The sequence below is a fragment of the Macrotis lagotis genome, chromosome 7 (assembly GCF_037893015.1).
Source record: "Macrotis lagotis isolate mMagLag1 chromosome 7, bilby.v1.9.chrom.fasta, whole genome shotgun sequence".
In the NCBI taxonomy this organism is placed as follows: Eukaryota; Metazoa; Chordata; class Mammalia; order Peramelemorphia; family Peramelidae; genus Macrotis; species Macrotis lagotis.
The window spans coordinates 56,301,895-56,321,649 of record NC_133664.1 but is presented as its reverse complement, the minus strand read 5'-3'; the positions used below and the strand labels follow the sequence as shown (position 1 = coordinate 56,321,649).

Sequence of the window (19,755 nt, the reverse complement as noted above, 5' to 3'; positions counted from 1 at the left end):
TCATTATACCTGTGATGACTGGCAATGACTGCCACTAGAGATCAGATCCACTTCTCATATTGGACCATTTGAAACAGATAAAGAACTTCAATTAAGTCCTTCCACACCACAGCTTGTGCTGTGACTGGTTTTTACACAAATAAATTTATTTGATTCAACTTGGCTTTGGAAAACTTATAAAATAGTTATATTTGTTTTTTTAATTTTTATTTATTTAAGGGAATAGGGTTAAGTGACTTTCCAAAGGTCACACAGCTCAGCAATTAAGTGTTTGAGGCTGGATTTGAACTTAGGTCCTTCTGACTCTAGGAACTGTGCTTTATCCATTACACCACCTAGCTGCCCCTGTTGGTATTTGTTTTTAAAAAAAATGAAACATATCTTTCACTTTGTTGGGGCTTCAAATCAAAAATAATTATCTTTTAAAATATTACATGTATATAAATAACGAATAATATTCATGCTAAAATATGATTCACTTATGGGCTATATATTACATTGGCAATTTTTTTTTGCATTGAGTTCTCTTTGGTTTTTTTCTTTACAAAAATTGTCTAAAGGAACTAGAAAAAAAAACAATCAGGAGACACCAAATTTCACTTCCCATATTGAATTTTTCAGTTCTGCAATTCCAAGTCTTGCATCATTTTATGCCACAGGACTTATCTAGTAATGAATCTGGTTCAGGAACTGAAGATTCACTGTAAAGTCCCCTCACTCCCACTCCAAAATCATGAATGATTCAGAAATGGACTGAAGGATAGAATAGACCTTAATGAATATTTCAATGACCAAGATGAAATCCTTTGAATAGGAGGCTGGATTTAAAACTAAAGTTATTGTCGAGGCCATCTAGTTCAAGCCCCTCATTTAAGTCCAACCTCCTTCATTTAAGGAGGCAAGTCAGAAAGAGGTCCTATGATTTATTTGCCCAGTATCAGACCTGGGATTTGAAAATTGGTCCTTGAGATCCTGAAGATGTATAATTTTAACTATACTCCATCACCTTCTAACTTAGAAGAAATGTATACAGGCTAACTAGAAATGGTTAGATGATCCAGGGTTTATACAGTGGCAAATTTGGAGTCAGGAAAACTTGAGATAAAATCCTGTCTCAACTCTTAATATTTTTGTGACCCTGGGCAAGTCATTTAACTTCCGTTATCTGAAGTTTTCTCATCTCTAAGAGGCGTAGTTAGACTCAATTGTGTCTGGTCTCTCCAGTTCAAAAATTCATGATCCTATGTGGTCATCCTGTGTGGTCATCCTATGTTAGGGGTTCTAATCACATATGGGAGATTGTGAAATTCTAGGAATCTTTCTAATTTTAGCCCTAAAGGCATCAAATTGGCTTTCTCAAATTCCAAACAAAATGTAAAATGATCTATGACACCCTTTTGCTAAATTCTAAATATGTAGCTGTAATTATAATAGTACCTAGCTCAAAATATATATAGATAGTGCAGCTAGCTGGGTGGCACAGTGGATAGAGCTCCAACCCTAGAGTCAAGAGGACCTGAGTTCAAATTTGACCTCAGACACTTAATAATTTCCTGGCTCTGTGCCTTGGGGAAGTCACTTAACCCCATTGCCTTGCAAAAACAAAACAGAAAAATAAGATACATAAGATACATGCATAATGAGTACTCCCTCAACTAATAGAGACTACATCCTCTCCTTGCCTCAATAAATGATTTCATGAGTTGTTTGTTGGCAAGAACATTTGTTTTTGTTTTTGTTATTTTACTTTGGTGGTCAACTCTTTGGAGATGAGACTCTTCCAGATGGTTCAGATTAAAGTCAAATTTCAGGCTAATAGAACCTGCCTAGGCTTGTGGTTTGTTGACCTGACCCCCAAGAACTCACAACAAAACATTAGAAGAGACTTTTTGATATCAATAAAATATAATTTTGATATAAATAAAAAACATGAAATTCTACTCCAAACTTATCAGCTAAGTGAGTATTCTTGAGAATTTTTTTTCTACATTCACTAAAATGGAAATGAAGGAAGGACTGAGTTTTAAGACAGGAAGAGTAGGAATCAGAACATTTACAAAAATGACCAAAATAATATTTGTAAAAGATAAGGGCTCTAAGACCCTGCAAGATATCTTTCTACTCCAGTTTGTCTTCCATATTGATGTTACTGTCAAAAAAATTTTGAAAATAAGTGGAAGAAAACTAACAGCTTATATTTGGCCTAACTTGGAGCAGGAAGTTCTAAAAGTTCTGACAAAGAAGCTGCTCTAGTTCCAATTCCAGTTAAATTGTGCAGACTCAAATTCTGGAACATTTGGATAAGAGAGAAACATTTGAGGTGAACTCAGTTGCAAGCTCTGCTACGCCTTGTTAGCTACTTATTACTGGCACAATTTCTTTTTTTTTTCTCCTGATTCGGGAAGCATTTCCTGCTAGCTCAACTGATATTCAAGGTAGCCTACTGCGTGATGGAGGAAATGAATCAATTCTTAGTGTGGGAACAGTTCACATTCCTTGCAGTATCTGTGTCTTCTCTCATATTCTCAATGAAAAGAGGAAAAGCAATCTCTTATCCATGTCCCTTATTTTTCCAATAAGTCAGAAGAAGAAAAAGAATAGAAAAAGATAAGGCAGTACAGTAAACAGCTTGATAAAGGAATTCTAAGAAATGAATTTCAACAAGATACATAATATGTAAGATACATAATAAGATACATAATACATATGTATTATGGGTTTAATGCAAAGTGAATGTAACATTATATATGGATACCTATGTAAAGTGAATATAACATTCTTTATATATGTATATGGATATCTCTGTAAAGTGAATATAACATTCTATATATATATATATATGGATATGGATACCTATGTAAAGTGAATGTAACATTCTTTATATATATATATGTATGCATATATATGGATATCTAGATAACTCAGTAGATAGACTGCAGCCTTGAGTTCAGATTTGACTTCAGATACTTAGTAGGTGTGAGACCTTGGACAAGTCACTTAGCCCTATTTGCCTCAGTTTCCGTATCTATCAAGTGAGATAAAAAAGCACTCCAGTGTATTTGCCAAGAAAATTCCAAATAGAGTCACAAAGGGTCAAACTGAAATACCTGAACAACAAATATATATATATATATATATATATATATATATATATATATATATACACACACACACACACACACACACATAGAAATAGAAGTATGTCTATGTATTACCTATTTAGCTCTAAATACTGAGAGTGTTATAAACCATTTCCGCCCATTCTCCTCTCTCTGTGTACATGATTTAGGACTATTTTCTGTACTTTCCATTCTTCCTATTTGTTCTTATCTCTGAAAGCATGCTAACTATATTATAAGTCTGTGGGAGCAATGTGAAGTACCTGCAAGGGAGGAAAAACCATGCTACACAAAATAAATATTAGCTAATTATTGTGATTTATAGAAATAACTCAAAATTCATTTCACATTAAAAGAAATCTGCAACTCTAGCCTTTACTCCACTTCCTTGCCAGTGTTTCCTTAATACAGGGACATGGCAGCACCAATGAATAGGCAGTAAATTGTACTATAAAATGGGTATTATTTGAAGTTGATAGGACAACTACTAGTCAGTCAAATAGCATTTCTTAAAAGTTTATATGCATCATGTACTATGCTAAATAATGGGAAGACAAATTAAAGCAGGAAGATAGTCTATATAGAAGAGGAGAGGGGAACTGTATATTGGATAGAGAGAAGTCACTTAAGCACTCTGAAACTCAGTTTCCTCATCTGTTAAAATGAGGGGGGGTGTACTAGATGACTTCAGAATTTATTTTCCTTTCTACATCTATGACCTCAAAATTTGCACACTGACAAAAACCATGCTGAAATGTGGCTGTTCAAACACTGTCTCCACTCTTACATTTTTAGAGAGAAGCCATAAATATGCGACATTTACTCATGTTTCTGTCTGAAGGCAAAAGAAAAACCTCTATTTCAACCCAATTATAATGATGGGTCATACATTTTAAAACAGAATGCAACCTCCTCCTTCACTTCCCATCTAATAGAGTTATATAAAAGACACTGATGGGGTTTTTATTCCTTCACTTTAAATCTGAGGTTGTAAGTTTTTATATTCACTAGTAAAGCAACTTTCAAGATTCATTATTTTTCTCTTTTGCAAGTAAAATCTACCATTAATAAAATAAAAATTTTAAATCCATTTTTTCTTCCTAAATCTGTAACCTGCTGTTAAAGACTTAAAAAAGTGATGATTGGCCTCCAACCAATGGCCTCCTCAGGAATGGTTATGAGAAAAATGCATTGCAAACCCTAAAGACAACTTATTAATGTGAGTTGACTTTGAAATGGATTTCATCCTGAAGGGAATTCTCATTAATCAACTCTTTTATCAACACATACAGGGATCTGGTCTGTACCTTCTAGAATAAGAGACTTACCTTCCAGCTCTGAGAATTTGATGACTTGGTTGGTATATAGAGATATAGAGATATAGAGATAGATATATTAGAGGCAGATCTACCAGACCCAGAAGTAATCTCTCTATTCCCTATACAACCCCAACTCTTAATAATAATAATAGTAATAATAATAATAATAGTTTTTATTTAAGCTTATTATTTAATTAATTTAATTAATTTATTTAAATAAGTTGTTTAAAATACTATTATTGTTTCTTAATTGAAAAAATGTTACAAATGGTATTATTTATTAATAATTCTAAAGCAAACGGTGCTGTTGTTTTCCCCCACAGTGCAAATATGAAAAATATACTTTGGTTTATAAGAATAGCTTATTTTCAGGAATGGCAGCTGTTTGTCCTCCACTGCAGTCCTGCTTCTCAACCTTATTGGGTAGAGGTGACCTTGGGTTATTAAAGTCTCTAGCAACAACTCCTTGGCTGAAAATAATTCAATTTGGGGTCTATTGTCGAAGGATAGGATCAATTATTTGTCAACAGAAAGTTGGCCATTGTGGATGAATATGTTCAGTCAAAGCCACAAGCTGGGAAATTTCCTTGTAAGACATGGCAATGCTGTAACTTGTCCCAGTGGAGCAATAGAGAAATCATGCCCCTTCCAAGCTACCACTCCTCAGGAGGCATTTTCTTCCCTTGGTAGATTAAAAGTTCCTTGAGAGTAGGAACTGTCTTATTTTTGATATTTGCATACCCACTGCCTAGCTCAATTTTTAGCATATAGTAAATGTTTAATAAATGCTTTGATCACTCACTCATTCATTCATTCAAAGTTTTTTTTTTTTGCCCCAACATTGCCATCACACAATATTCTAAGCCAAGAATCAAAACCCCTCAGAAATGGCACAAAGTGGGAGGGGGCAGCTAGGTGGCGCAGTAGATAAAGCATTGGCCCTGGAGTCAGGAGAACCTGAGTTCAAATCTGAGCTCAGATCCTTAATAATTGGCTAGCCTTAATTGCTTAAAGCCTTAATTGCCTTAATAATTGCCTAATTGGGCAAGTCACTCTCTTCCCCATTGCCTTAAATAAATAAAAATTTTTTTAAAAAAGAAATGGCACAAAGAATGGAGGGCTAGATTTAGAAGTAAAAAAGATCTGAGTTTGAATGCTTTGTCAGATATTTACTGGCCATTTCCTATCTTCGTCTCAATTTTCTCAACTGTGAAATAAGGCTAACGTGCTTTACAGGGATGTTTTAAGTATCAAATGAGGGATACACATGTCCAAGAAGAAAAAATTTTAGTATCGTATTCTGCTTTGATAGAGTTTTTGAATCTGGGAATTCCCATTAATATCACAGCACAGGTCCAGCTATCTATTATTATCCACAGCTATCTATTATTTAAGAGCAGTGTTTTCTGCATGGCAGGTTCTCAAAACATTATTATATTTTTTATAATGATTGTTATTTATCAAGTATTTTCTTGAGTGAGTCAACTATAGTATATTCCAGTTCACTGATAATTGAGTAGCTCTGTGGTTGGAACTCATTTTTTGAGTGACTTTATCTTACCAATTAATATTAAATAAGATTATCAGATAAAACTCATGAAGATATTCTGCAAATCAACAGCTGTGCCAGAAATGTACTGTAAACTTCTTAAGAAATATTGAAATGAGGTTTTTATTGGTCCAAAGATAATCCAACCCAGAGCTATATTCTCTGCCATATTATGTAAAGATTCTGCTGACTTTCTGAATTGATTTTCTTTTATCTATCAGTGTTTCTGTGAACTGCACCCTTGTAACATAATTCATCCTGATAGCTTTTAGCTTTGTGCTGTTCATCAAAAATGGTACATTTCATAAGAAGTCTTTCCAGAACACAATGGACAAGATTGATTGATCTTCTCTGGTCTATGACTGGAGGCCAATTTTGTGATAATCTCTTTCATGACTTACTTTATAAGCTTAAAAAAGAGAGAAAGAAATCAAATAATCCACTTCCATTCATCACTGACTTTATTACTTTACCTGTCAGGTATGTTTGTTCATGTAATTCCGTAATGCTCAGTAACTCAGCTTGCTGCTGTTGGCAGCTCTTCCGTGCTTGATGCCAAGTCAATGCAGATTTAGAATTTATCTGGTAGGAGATACCGGTCAAAGGATCTTTGGTCCACAAATTTTCACTGCCAGGAACTACAAAAAGAAAATAAATAAAACTTGGAGTTATAACTAGAATGTACCTATAATTGACACATAAGAAATCAAACCAACTTGTAATAAAATGTTAAAAATAACATAATTAGATTTTTAAAAATTTTAATTTAACATGGAAGAACATATCCATTTACAAGCAATATTGCCTGAGGCAATATTTTTTTCTTTTTTCTTTTTCTTTTTTTGGCTTTGTTTTTGCAAAGCAGTGGGGTTAAGTGACTTGCCCAAGGTCACACAGCTAAGTATTAAGCACCTGAGGCTAGATTTGAACTCAAGTCTTCCTGACTCCAGAGCTAGTGCTCTATCCACTGTGCTGCCTAGCTACCATACCTTTTTTGTTATTTTTAAAGTATTTAACAGATCTTCTCCCTTAGTGGATAGAGTTCTTGACTTAAGGACAGAAAAATTTAGGTTTGGATTTACCTCTCATGCCTATTAGCTGTGTCATCATGGACAAATTATTTAACATTTCAGAATCTCACAGTCCTCATCAGTTAAAATGGAAATATAAATATAACTTGCAATACCAATCTCAAAGGGTTTTTTTAGGTTTTTGCAAGGCAAATGGGGTTAAGTGGCTTGCCCAAGGTCACACAGCTAGGTAATTATTAAGTGTCTGAGACCAGATTTGAACCCAGGTACTCCTGACTCCAGGGCCGGTGCTCTATCCATTGCGCCACCTAGCCGCCCCTCAAAGGGTTTTTGTGAAGGAAGTATTATGCACATTTTAAGAGTCAAATTAAGAAACTTTTATTAAATACCAATTGGTACCAGCACTTTGCTAAGCAGTGGGGATAACAAAGAAATACTCCAAAGGAGTTTAAGATTTAAAGGGAAAGGGCGGCTAGCTGGCACAGTGGATAGAGCACCGACCCTGGAGTCAGGAATACCTGAGTTCAAATCTGACCTCAGACACTTAATAATTACCTAGCTGTGTGACCTTGGGCAAGCCACTTAACCCCCCTTGCAAAAAAAAAGATTTAAAGGGAAGAGACAATATTTCAAAACTATGTACAAATAAGAAATATACAAGGATACATTTGAGATACTCTCTGACAGAAGACACTAAAAGTAAGTAGGGAAAAAGAAAAGCTTTTTTGTAGTAAGTGGGACTTCCTGGGGCAGCTAGGTGGTGCAGTGGATAGAGCACTGGCCCTGGAGTCAGGAGTACTTGAGTTCAAATCTGGCCTCAGACTCCAGGGCCAGTGCTTAATAATGACCTAGCTGTGTGGCCTTGGGCAAGCCACTTAACCCCATTGCCTTGCAAAAACTAAAAAAAAAAAGTGGGACTTCCTTTGAGATTTGAAAGAATCCAGAGAAGATAGGAGATTCCAGGCATGAGGGGCAATCAATGAAAATGAACAGAGTTTTCACAATTTTTTTCTGTACAACGGAAGTTCCTCAAGGGCAGGGACTGATTGCACATTGTAGCTTCTAACAAATGATTGTTGAATTAAGGTGAAGTTAATATCAAAAAGACAAAGGAAGTTGACAAGGGGTCATTCACCACTCAGCTCTCCCTGGAACCCATCAGGAATGAATAAGAAAGTAATCAATTTTCTCTACTTTATCTACTAATACTTGTGAGTTAGAAAGTAAGGAGATAAGCTTACCAAAGAGTAGAAAGGGAATGGAAAAGAGTTGGGCTTTACTAATTCCATACAATCCCTTTAATTTAATATCCACTACTTCACTGTCAACACCACAACTTACATTTGTAGACCCATGGTTGTTAAGTCTATTATTAATGAGCAATCACAAAACCAAACCAACTCTGAGGGAATCTCTAGAATTGGTTTTATTCCATAATATTTAAATATCAAAGCTTTAGTCTTGAGACAGTGTTCAAATGAATTCAATGAGTGGCCATTAAACACAGTTAAGCCAGAATCTCCAAGATGTTAAGCAGATGCTTTTGAAAACCACATTATTATAGTAGCTTGATGTTGGTTTTGTGTTTTTCAGTCATGTCCCCCTTCATGAGCCCATTTGGGTTTTCTTGGAAGAGATATTGGAATGTTTTGCTATTTCCTTCTCCAGCTCCTTTGACAAATCAAGAAACTGACAGAAGAGGCAAATGGGATGAAATGACTTGTCTAGGATCACACAATTAGTGAGGTCAGTTTTGAACTCATGAAGATGAGCCTTCCTGACTTCATGGCCTGCTGTTTTATCTGCTATCTCAGCCCTAGAAGCTTGATTATCAAAGTAGTATTTAATGTTATGGTCCATCATTTAAATATCTATTTTTCTAGATTTCAATTTATAAACTTGAAGTTAAATAAGTCAAATGTAAATTTTACCTACTTAATGTTAATGCAAAAATGACTTATCTATTATTTATTAGGCATCTCTGAAATTAAAAATAATTTTTTGAAGAGAACAGGGAATCATCTAATGAAACATCCTCTTACTAAGTGGCAGGATACATTTATGATAATCAATAGCCATCTTTGGTGGTACACATGTAGTTGACGGAATAACAATTTCATTCAGCAGTCATTAGATTGAAAGCTTCTTGAGGGCAGGGACTGTCTTTTACCTCCTTTTGCTTCCCCAATACTTAGTAACATATCTAGCATATTGTTGTGGTTCAGTCATGTCTGACTGTTCCTGACCCTATCTATGATCTTGACTTCTCCATAGGTTTTCTTGGCAAAGATAATGGATTGGTTTGCCATTTCCTTCTCCATTTTTACAGATGAGGAATTGAGGCAAATAGGAAAGGCACCTGCCCAGGGTGACCCAGTTAGTAAATGTCTGAGGTCAGGTATGAATTCACCACCTAGATACTGTGCCTAGCATATTGTTGGTGGTTAATAAATGCTTATTGAATAATTTAAAGCTTGTGTGATTTTATCCATGCTACTACTCCTACCACTGGTGCAGATGGCAAATTCTTCTTATCTTAGGAGAGAGTTGTGGTAAAATACATTGGCATGCATTTATGATGACCAGTTTTCTTATGATGAGACTCTTTTTAGGAAAGCTGATCCTCAGGCAACAGATTACTCTTATGGGCCTCGAATTGAAGTTTGTCTAGCTAGTTGGAATTTGTTAGTCTGGATAGCATTGCCTTCAAAATTCCATGAATATCACAGTGACATCAGAATAGTACCATATCAAGATCTTATCTGAATATTAACTACATATAATTGCTCATAAGTCCATTCCTTTCCACAACAAAATGATATATATATATGAATATTTATCAAATTACTGTAGTATTGTCTTTAAAAACATGTACATGAATGTCCCAAAGATCCTTACCTATATAAGGAAAATAAAGTATATATTAGTAATATATAATATATGAAATATATAATATATATGAAATATATAATGATGATAATGATAATATAAATTATTCTCTCCTTAACCAAGAGATGGTTCTCACAACAGTTACAAAGTTCCTAGGGTCATTTTTACCACAATTCAAACAAAATCCCACTTTTTATTCCATGATTCACCATGTACATTTCCACACAGCTTCCTTCAATGATTTTAAACTGTGAATATGTTAAATATATTTAAAGGCCTTTGCTCTCTGGTGCAAAAAACTTATCTTTCAGTCATTGCTCAATGCTGATTCATTTTATCTATAAAACTTATTTTCTTAAATTAAGCCTTTTCATTGTTTTTATTCCAGATTCTCAAATTATTGCCATTCATTTTAAAATCTTTATAAGAATGCTCAGTCTTTGTCAGCATCTGTAATGTTCACATTTAAAACACCATTTTTCATATATTTCCTGAACATTTCAGAGAAATTGGTCAATCTCCCTTGCTCACATGGCTCTCTCCAATCTGACCCACATTCTGTCCCTGAATTGGTTGTGTATGTCTAATAGGGAAGTGACTGTGGGCCTCATTCAGTGACATGAAACTTAGAGAAAAGTTCCAAAGTACACCAAAAAGGAAGAGAAATGCAAAATGAATGCCAAGGAATGAAGTTTAAAGTTATAAAAAAACTTGTATTGAGTACTTACTGGGCAAGGAATTAGCAGAGAATATGAAGCTAAGAACTATGCCTAGAGAGAATATAACTCATCTGCAAGATGTTTGAAATATCAAAAGCAATTACACCAGGAAAAATTGTTCAATCAAATTCAGCAGCATTTACTAAATAGTATTAATTCCAATGCACTTTGCTAGGTGCTAGAGCATCCAAAAATAGGAAATAAAAAAAAATCATTTCCTCTCTCAAAGAACTTGGATAAGGATTGAGGTGAGAGGAGGGTTTGGAGGAAGGAAGACAAAGAAGGTTTGTTCAGTTCTTTTGGACTCTTTGTGACCCTATTTTTGGTTTTCTTGGCAAAACATTAGAGTGGTTTTGTCATTTCCTTCTCTAGGTCACTTTACAAATGAGGAAAATGAAATATAGTTACATGACTAGCCCAGGGTAATGAAGCTAGTAAGTATCTGAGGCCAGATTCGATTTTCCTGTATCCAAGTCTTAAACTCTATCCATTGAGTCATCTAACTGCCTCTACCAAAGTGTAAAAACATGAATAAATAGAACATAATTACAGAAAGCAAATAATTCTAGTGATTAGGAAGTCTCAGGGAAGGATCCCTAATAATGCATTCTTAAGATGCAGGGAGCATAAACAGAAATATGATAAACCATAGAATGAGCCAGATTCAGGAAGCTGAAAGGATTCCATTGTCCATTAAAGTAGTGTAGAAAAAGTATAGAAATTTTGACATAATTATAAAGAAATAGACCACAAAGAGGGTTTGAAGTACTCAAAAAGGAAGTCAATAAATGGTGTAAGTATATAATTTTGCCTATAGAGTCAGGAGTTCCCTGTTCTTTCTGAAGCTACACACAGAAAGCTCCAAAATGCAAAAACTTCACCACAGTCATCTGAGGTGTCCAAAATAACAATTGAGGGTATGTCCCTTCTCCTAATTTAATTTAAAAAATGGGAATCCTGACTTCGCATTCTAGAGAGAGGAATTAAATAAAGCAAAGAGCAAACTCATGCATTTGCTGACTAGAGCAAAAGGGAAAGTGTCCCACAAATGTGCAATTCAGCCTTCTCTAAACCAGATGCCCAGAAAGTTGCAAACTAAAGAGAATTTAGGAGAAAGGGGTCTTTTCCTTTTCCTGTTCTCATGATATAGTTGGGGAGAAAGATAATTGTTTAAATAGAAGGAAAACATTCTAATAAACAACACTGAAAACAAAGAAACATATACATTAGATGTCATCAGGTCAATTTCCAGTTCCTCTTTTTCCTGTATTGGACTTGCCTAAAGGTTTGTGGTTTAAGGTAAAGTCATACAGGCTCCTGATTTCAACTCCTGCAAGTAGATTCACATCTCACAGAACTTAAAACAGCAAGGTCTTTTGGAAAATAATAGTAGCAGAAGTATCATTTGGTAAAATACATTTGAAGACTTTGATAGATGATAAAAGTAATTAATATTTTTTATTTTAGTTGTCACACTTAGATAACAGAGAAGTGGGAATGTGTGTGATTTAGAGGCAACAAACTTAATCTGAAATCAAATAAACTCTAGATGTCATTAGTCAAAACCAAAACATCATTAATGCAGGACTTCTCTGCAAATGAAATTTAATATAAAAATGGAGATTCCCTTATTCTGGGAAAAAGGGAAAGGGTCTCAGGGTTTTTTTTTTGACAAAAAGATTTATGGTGCATTTATAATTTAGGTTGAAATGAACCTTCAGAGAAAGGATTTCTGGAGATTTACATGAAAGGGGAAGCTATATATGTTAAATGTGTGAATGTGTGTATGTCTATATACCAATATATGTATGTATATATGTATGTATGTATGTATGTATGTATGTATATTTATGTAGAGGCTAACCAAAAAATCTTAGTGCAGTTTTAAAAATTAATAGCTTAAGAAGCAGAAAAACTATAATTTAGCCTCAAAAGTCACATGAAAGCTTAAATATCCTTTAAACTCAGTTTTGTAAATTTTGAATATTAAAATTTTAATTTAATTATCTAGGTGATAGTTTCTCAGACAGGAGGAAGAGATCTTGCAAGTTCACCTTGTCCATCTCTATTAGACTTCTTGCACAGGTTACATAAAGATTGTCTCATATGCATCAAAACTTCATTCATTGGATGATTTTAAAGGATAGGATTATAAATGCAATTCTTTCAGTTACTGGGGTGACAAATTTTTATAAAGTTCAAAACTCGATTAAAATAACATATAGCACAAAATGGTAGTTATGTTGAATTTTAACAAGAAATATATCCATAATCAATCAATTAGTAAATACTTATTAAGTTATGAGCTAGGCCTAGTGCTAAGTACTGGAGATCCTAAAGAAGCAAAAGAAAGTTCCTACTCTCAAGGAGGTAGCAATCTATTGGGAAGACAAGATACAAACACATACATTCAAAGGAAGTTCTATACAGGCCAAATAGGAAATAATAGAGGGAAAGCATCTACAGCTAGACATATCTGCATATGTTGAAGCTTTGTATTGGTTAATAAAATGCATTTTCTAAATTCTTCTGTAGATTTTAAACTCTGTTTTTTTAGATTTTTCAAGGCAATGGGGTTAAGTGGTTTGCCCAAGGCCACACAGCTAAGTAATTATTAAATGTCTGAGGTCGGATTTGAACCCAGGTACTCCTGACTCCAAGGCCAGTGCTCTACCACTGTGCCACCTAGCTGCCCGATTTTAAACTCTTTAATAAAACCTGACTCATATCTGTATTTGTAATTCTCATACCCAACATAGGTCCCTGACCCATAGAAGGAGCTATAAAATTGTTTACTGAATGAATGAATGAATGAATGAATGAATGAATGAATGAATGAAAAAACAGACTACAATGACTATCTGTATCCACCTGGCATCAGAACCATTACAGGTCAACTCTGTGCTTACTGTATGTGTAAGGCACCTATGAGACAAAGATGAAAAAAATTACATAGCTCCTACCTTCCATTGTCAATCAGAAGCAGGTAACAACTACATGAATAATAATTTTAGGATCATAAAGGACCTTAAAGATCAAAATCAGCTGCTTGATTTTTAATTTTAACTTTAAGGTCCAAAGAGAAGTCTAATCATTTCCCCAAGACCATATCAAAGTTCAAAACCTGGATTCAAATCAACCCCATATTGATTTCTTTTTTCCCCACTATGCCACATAACAGTTTCAAATTTCATTATAAAATTGCTTCTCACATTTACTTTCCTTTTCATACATACAATAATGAAGAATATCCATCTATAAAATCACCACATTATGCAATTGTAAATGTAGCTAACTTCATGTTTATTGTTTGCTCCTGATACTGAGTCTATTCTCATTACTATGACCTAAGGGCAGCTAGGTGGTACAGTGGATAGAGCACTGGTCTTGGAGACAGAAGGAAGGGAGGTCTAATCTGGCCTTAGACACTTGACTCTTTCTAGCTGTGTGACCTTGGGCAAGTCACTTCACCCTGATTGCCTCACATTCAGGACCATCTCCATGTCCTTATTCATATCTGGTCATTGAAGTCTGATGACTTGGAGGAAAAAGTGAGGCTGGTGACTTAGCACAGCATCATCTTTACTCAAATTTGATTCATGTCCTCGTCAGGTCATCACTTCCCTGATATTATGGCTTTCTTAGAAAATGAAGGATTCTGTCATGATCATAGAATGACTTGAGGCACTTAATAAATGTTTGCTGATTTGACTTCTTACTCTCACTTTCTGTACAAGATCCTACTTGCTAAAGGCAACTTACCAATTGACCTCTAAGCAACTTAGAGAAGGAGATAAAAAAGAAATAAAATTAAAAAATTCGAATTATAAAATGATGGAAGAAAATCAGACGTTTAGAAAAAGTTTTTTCCTCAAAAGATTAATACTTGGGGACAGATTGAGATTGGAGAAGACTTCTTTAGGAATATGTCTTCCAAGTTTAGTCCAGAAGAAAGATCTTTTGGTATGAAATGAAAAAGGTGTTCATTTCAGGCATGGAAGACACAGTCTTTTATTAAAATTTGGTTTTAGTCACAGGGGAAATTACATTTAAGATCAGCAGTTGACTCACTGTTTGAGATGGAAGCAAGTTGAAGGAATTGATTCCCCTGGAAAAGGAAATTGGGATATAAGAAATGGGAAATGAAAATTAGCCAAGTGTTTAATCTCGTCAGGGTGGATGAAAAGGGGAACTGTCTCGCTTATAAAAAAAAAATCCAAGCAACAGGTTAGAATGAGGTAAGAAAACTATGGATCACAGAAGGGGAAGAGGACAATTGGTATCAAAAGAAAGACAGTTTAGAGGACAGGGAGGGAGTAGTTCCTTTTTCTCCTTCTCTATTTATGTCTTAAATATTGCCTAAATCCTTTCTCAATGACAACTTATTAGTAGACTTATGGAAATCATGATCTAGGAAAAAAATGGTGGAATAAGATAATATTAAACTGAAGAAAGGTCTCTTGTATATCTTCTAAGGCCCCTTCTCTGTGACCCTGTTTTGCTGAATATCTGCAACATTTTGGATCATATTGGATCATAGATTAAGAATTGGAAAGGAATTAGAGGTCATCAAGTCCAACAACTTGAAAAAAAAGACACAGAAGGTAAACTTATGGCAAAAGACATAAAATTGTGAATTATAATTAATATGATGAATAACCAAGTCAAGATATCAAATGATATCAATGAGTTTAATATAAAAGGGGAAGTGGACTGAATTGAAGAAGATGAAAAACAAGATATAAAATTATTTATTTGGGTTCAAAAAATCACCTTCTTGAATGCAAGCTGGAGAAGAGATGGTCGGACAAAGAGTTATACCTATTATATGAATAAAAATACAATAGGGCAATACTGGCCACAAAAGCTAATGCGTATCTCTCAGCTATATTAAGAGAAGCCCAGTGTCTGGGGGAGGGGCGGGGGGGGAAGCAGATGATAACAGTAGTAATAATGGGGTATATAAGAAAAAGCAATAAACAGTTTTAGGATAGTCTAGGGATTCAAATTCTGCTCTATGGGTGATTTTGAATAAGTCATTGCATTTCTCTTTTTTTAAATCAGTAAATGAGAATTCTGTAATCTCTTCAGGTCTTTAGTGTCTAGTTTTACATCTTCTAAAGTTTTTCCCACAGAAACTTTGGAAAATTCAACTGACTCTTTAAGAACCAAATGTAATGTCGAGACAAGCAGTTTGTGATTTGTCAGCTGAGGAAAATGTCTACTGTAAAGTGCTTTTCCCTATGGAGTAAAAAGAGAAAAGGTGGGTTTTCTTTTTCTGAAACCTCTGAAGAATAAAGGGAGGAAGATAATGTGAAATGTCTTCTTCAACAGAACTGACAATATATTGCCTCAAACTATATATTACTATAAAAAAACTTATAAAGAGAATTTGAATAATTGGCAAGTACAATGTATTTTGGAAAGATAGTTTCCTGTGGTTTCCGAAGAGAGGACAAAGAGAAAGGATGGAACTAAGTTCCAAAGAGATTGAATTTGACTCTTATCTAGAAGAGAAATATGAGTAAGATTTTTGAGAAACTTTATTCAGTATCTGAAATGAATTAAATGATATGAAACTGAGTTTGCAGATGGATGAAAAAGAAATACCTACAATTTCTATTAGGAATTTGAAATAACTCTGATTGTAAACTATAGTATGATCAAACTATTGCAAATAATTACATAAACATGTTTTGTTATTGTTTCCATTTGATAATAAATTCTGTATTTAGTTATTTTAATGTTAAAATTATAACTGTCTTCTGTGGGGGGGGAAGCAAGATTAAGGGAAAAATTATAAAGTTCAAAGTAAATAAAATCTTTCTTAAAAAAATTATAGAAGAACAAGAATAATTACTGAATGGCCAAAGATCTTTTTCCAGTTTATTAAAATAACTAATATTTGATGAACTAGAATGTCACTTCAGTAATAATAATAATAAAGTGAATGAATCAGTGGTATAAAATTCAAATAGAAATTTCAGTCTGCAGATTGGCTTAGAAAGCTATATAATAACATTATTTATCTTCTACTGTATTTCTATGTATTTTGTTAAATATTTCCCAATTGTGTTTTATTCTGACTCAGACTCAATTTACAGTTATAGTAGCTATTAGATAATTCTACTCTAAAAACTATTGAGAATAAAGATAAATTAACAATAAAATGAGAGAGAGGAGCTAAAACATAGACTTACAGGAATATCCTAATGTGAGGTGTGGAAAAAGCCTCATTATGCTTTTTTTCCATATCCTCTTTGCTAATTGCTATAGTCCTAAGATAACTATGTCACTACACCCTTATTTATTTAAGCTATATCTGAAATAGAGTACTTAGTTCTGGGCACTATATTTTATAAGAGAAATGGGCAAAGTGGAACATGTCCATAAGAAGATAATGGGGAAAGTAAGCAGACTTAAGATTGTGTTACAATAAAACCACCTGAAGAAAGTGGTGTCATTTACCCTGAGAAGACACGGGAGAAACATTATACAATTTTAAGATATATGAAGACCCATCATAGAATTAAAATTGGTCAACTTAGGCCTAGAAGACAGAACTATGTAGGAGTCCCATGAAGAATTATACGGAGACCGAGGCACGTTGTCTGACACAAAGTCATTTCACATATTGAAAATCTCAATCACTTAACAAGTAATTATTAAGTGCCTATTATATACCAGACACAGAGAGAGAAAGAGAGAGAGACAGAGAAACAGAGAGACAGAGACAAAGACCAAGAGAGAGACAGGGGGATGAGGGTGGGGAGAGGTGGTTTCTACCCTCAAGAAACTTATTTTTCACTATTAGGATACAACATATATAGAAATAAATGAATAAATAAATGCAAAATATAAACAAAATAAATATGTCATTCAAAGAAGGAGTTCTAATTAATAAGATACACATATATATGCATATTTAAATGTATATATATATATATACAGTCACAGATACATCTCTCAGATAGATAGATATTCATATATACATAGATCACAGGAAGTGTCTTGGGGTGAACTTTGAAGGGGACTTGAGAGCCCTAAAGGGCACTGCTGAGATGCCAAGGTAGAGATTGGGGCCACAATGAAATAAAGGTTGAGAGAGAGAACATTCCAGACACTGGAGACAACCAGAGGCATGGAGATGGAAAAAAGAAATATTGTGTAAAGGGACTAGCAATTAGTTCAGGTTGACTGAAATAAGGGTAATGTATAATCATCCTGGAAAGGTAGGCTGAGACTATAAATCCACAATCTTTAAATGCAAATTTGTGTTGTTATTATCACAGATGTGATAGGGAGCCACTGAAACTTCTTAAGGATGGGAGTTAACTTAAATCAGTCTTGCCCTTTAGAAAGAACAATTATGGTACCTGTGTGAAAGATGTTAAAGAGGATGGATACAGGAAAACTAATTAGGAGTAACTAGTTATCTAAACTAGAGGTGAAACAGTCTCAAGCTAGTTATCCTTGTAGTGAGCATGGAGAGAAGGGCCAGACTGATGAAGATATAAACTAGTCCCCCAGTTCATTGACATATTGTAAGAGATGTCTAATTTTGCAACAATATAAGATATTAAATAATATCAAATAAATTTTGAGTTCCTAAGGTCTATCTATACATTAAAAAATTAATTCATTTCCTCTACTAAAACCAATGAAGGCCAAAATAAAAACCTGCTGTTCTTTTTTGGAGACTAAGAATTGAGAAGTTATTTGTAAATGAAATATATTAAATATTCTTGTTTAACTAGGTAGAAACAACTTTAAAACAGGTAAAATTTAACATAATATTATTTTTAAAGTATTGGCACAAAACTTTGCATTACCATCATCATCATTATTATTATTATACCAACATACAATTAGCATAATTCTAATATTCTTTGCATTTTCTCATTTGGGTTCATTTCATTGCTTGTGACACAAAAAAGTATAATTCAAGAAAATCCTACCTTCATTTTTTCCTTTATCAGTATATATATATATATATATATATATATACATATAATATTAAAAACATAAATAAATGGTAGTTGGTAGTTCAATGTGACATTAAGAGGGAAATAAATTCATTCCTCTTTCTAAAATTAAGTGTAAGGGAGCTTGTTGTATATTATAACTTCCATGATGTCATTTGTATTACTGCCTTAGGAAAAAAGTTGACAAAATTTAAGATTGGGAATAGGAGTTCGATATGGAGGCCCTTTATTAAAATAAAGATGTCAAGGTGTGCTGGCACAAGCTTGTAACCTCAGTTTTCAGGGAAGCTACGGATGACAGGTGTCTTAAGTTTGGTAGTTCTGAGCTGCAGAAGGCCATGCCAATTGGGTGTCCACATTATATTTAACATCCAAATGATGAGCCCCATGATCAAGGACATACCCAAAGAGGGGTGAATTGATCCAGGTCAGAAATGGAGCCAGTCAAAACTCTCCAGGTAATTATTAGTGGGCAAGGATGATGGGGAGATTTAATCTTAAGGGAGGGGATAATTGTGATGACAGTGTTACCCCAACAGGATCTCCCTAAAAGGACACTGGACTAGATGTCAGAAAACCTAGCTTCCATTAGAAGTTCTGCCCCTAACTCACAAGTTCTTGTTCATTCATTTCATTCATGACCCCATTTGAGATTTCCTTGACAAAGGTACAGGAGTGATTTACCATTTCCTTTTCCAACTAACTCACATTGCTTTGGGCAAGACATTTAACTGCCTTGGTTCTTCCCATTGATATAAAGAGAACAATGATGCCTACTCAAGAGTGTCATGGAATAAGGGGAGACAATAGCTATTTTTGTACTTTGGAAAAGTAAAAAGTACTAGACAGGTGGGAGATATTAATGTTTTTGTCTTATAGGATAAATTTGAAAAGTTATAACTCAATAATCATGCACAGTTACTCACATTCCAGTGGACAGAACCCATACATTTTGCTTGCTTGATAATCGGATGTAGTCCCACACCAGAGCCAGCCATCAGATCTGCCAGCAGAAGTACAGTCAGCATACCACTTTTCTTCAAACTTGAAAGGGAACACACATGCTGCACCATTGGAATTTCCCAGTAATGTATACATTTCTAAGGAAACAGATTAAGAAGGATAAATATATAGAGTCCTTAGC

General features: G+C 34.2%; 1 protein-coding gene across 1 annotated transcript in view; it reads right to left on the bottom strand.

The window, feature by feature from the left end:
• Positions 1-19,755, bottom strand: part of MRC1 (mannose receptor C-type 1) — a 121,431-nt gene that overhangs the window by 71,292 nt on the left and 30,384 nt on the right. Inside the window, exons 3-4 of the mRNA XM_074192943.1 lie at positions 19,538-19,711; positions 6,461-6,625 (exon numbers count right to left, since the gene is read on the bottom strand). Coding sequence (XP_074049044.1) covers positions 6,461-6,625; positions 19,538-19,711 — 339 coding nt within the window. The remainder of the gene's footprint in view (positions 1-6,460; positions 6,626-19,537; positions 19,712-19,755) is intronic.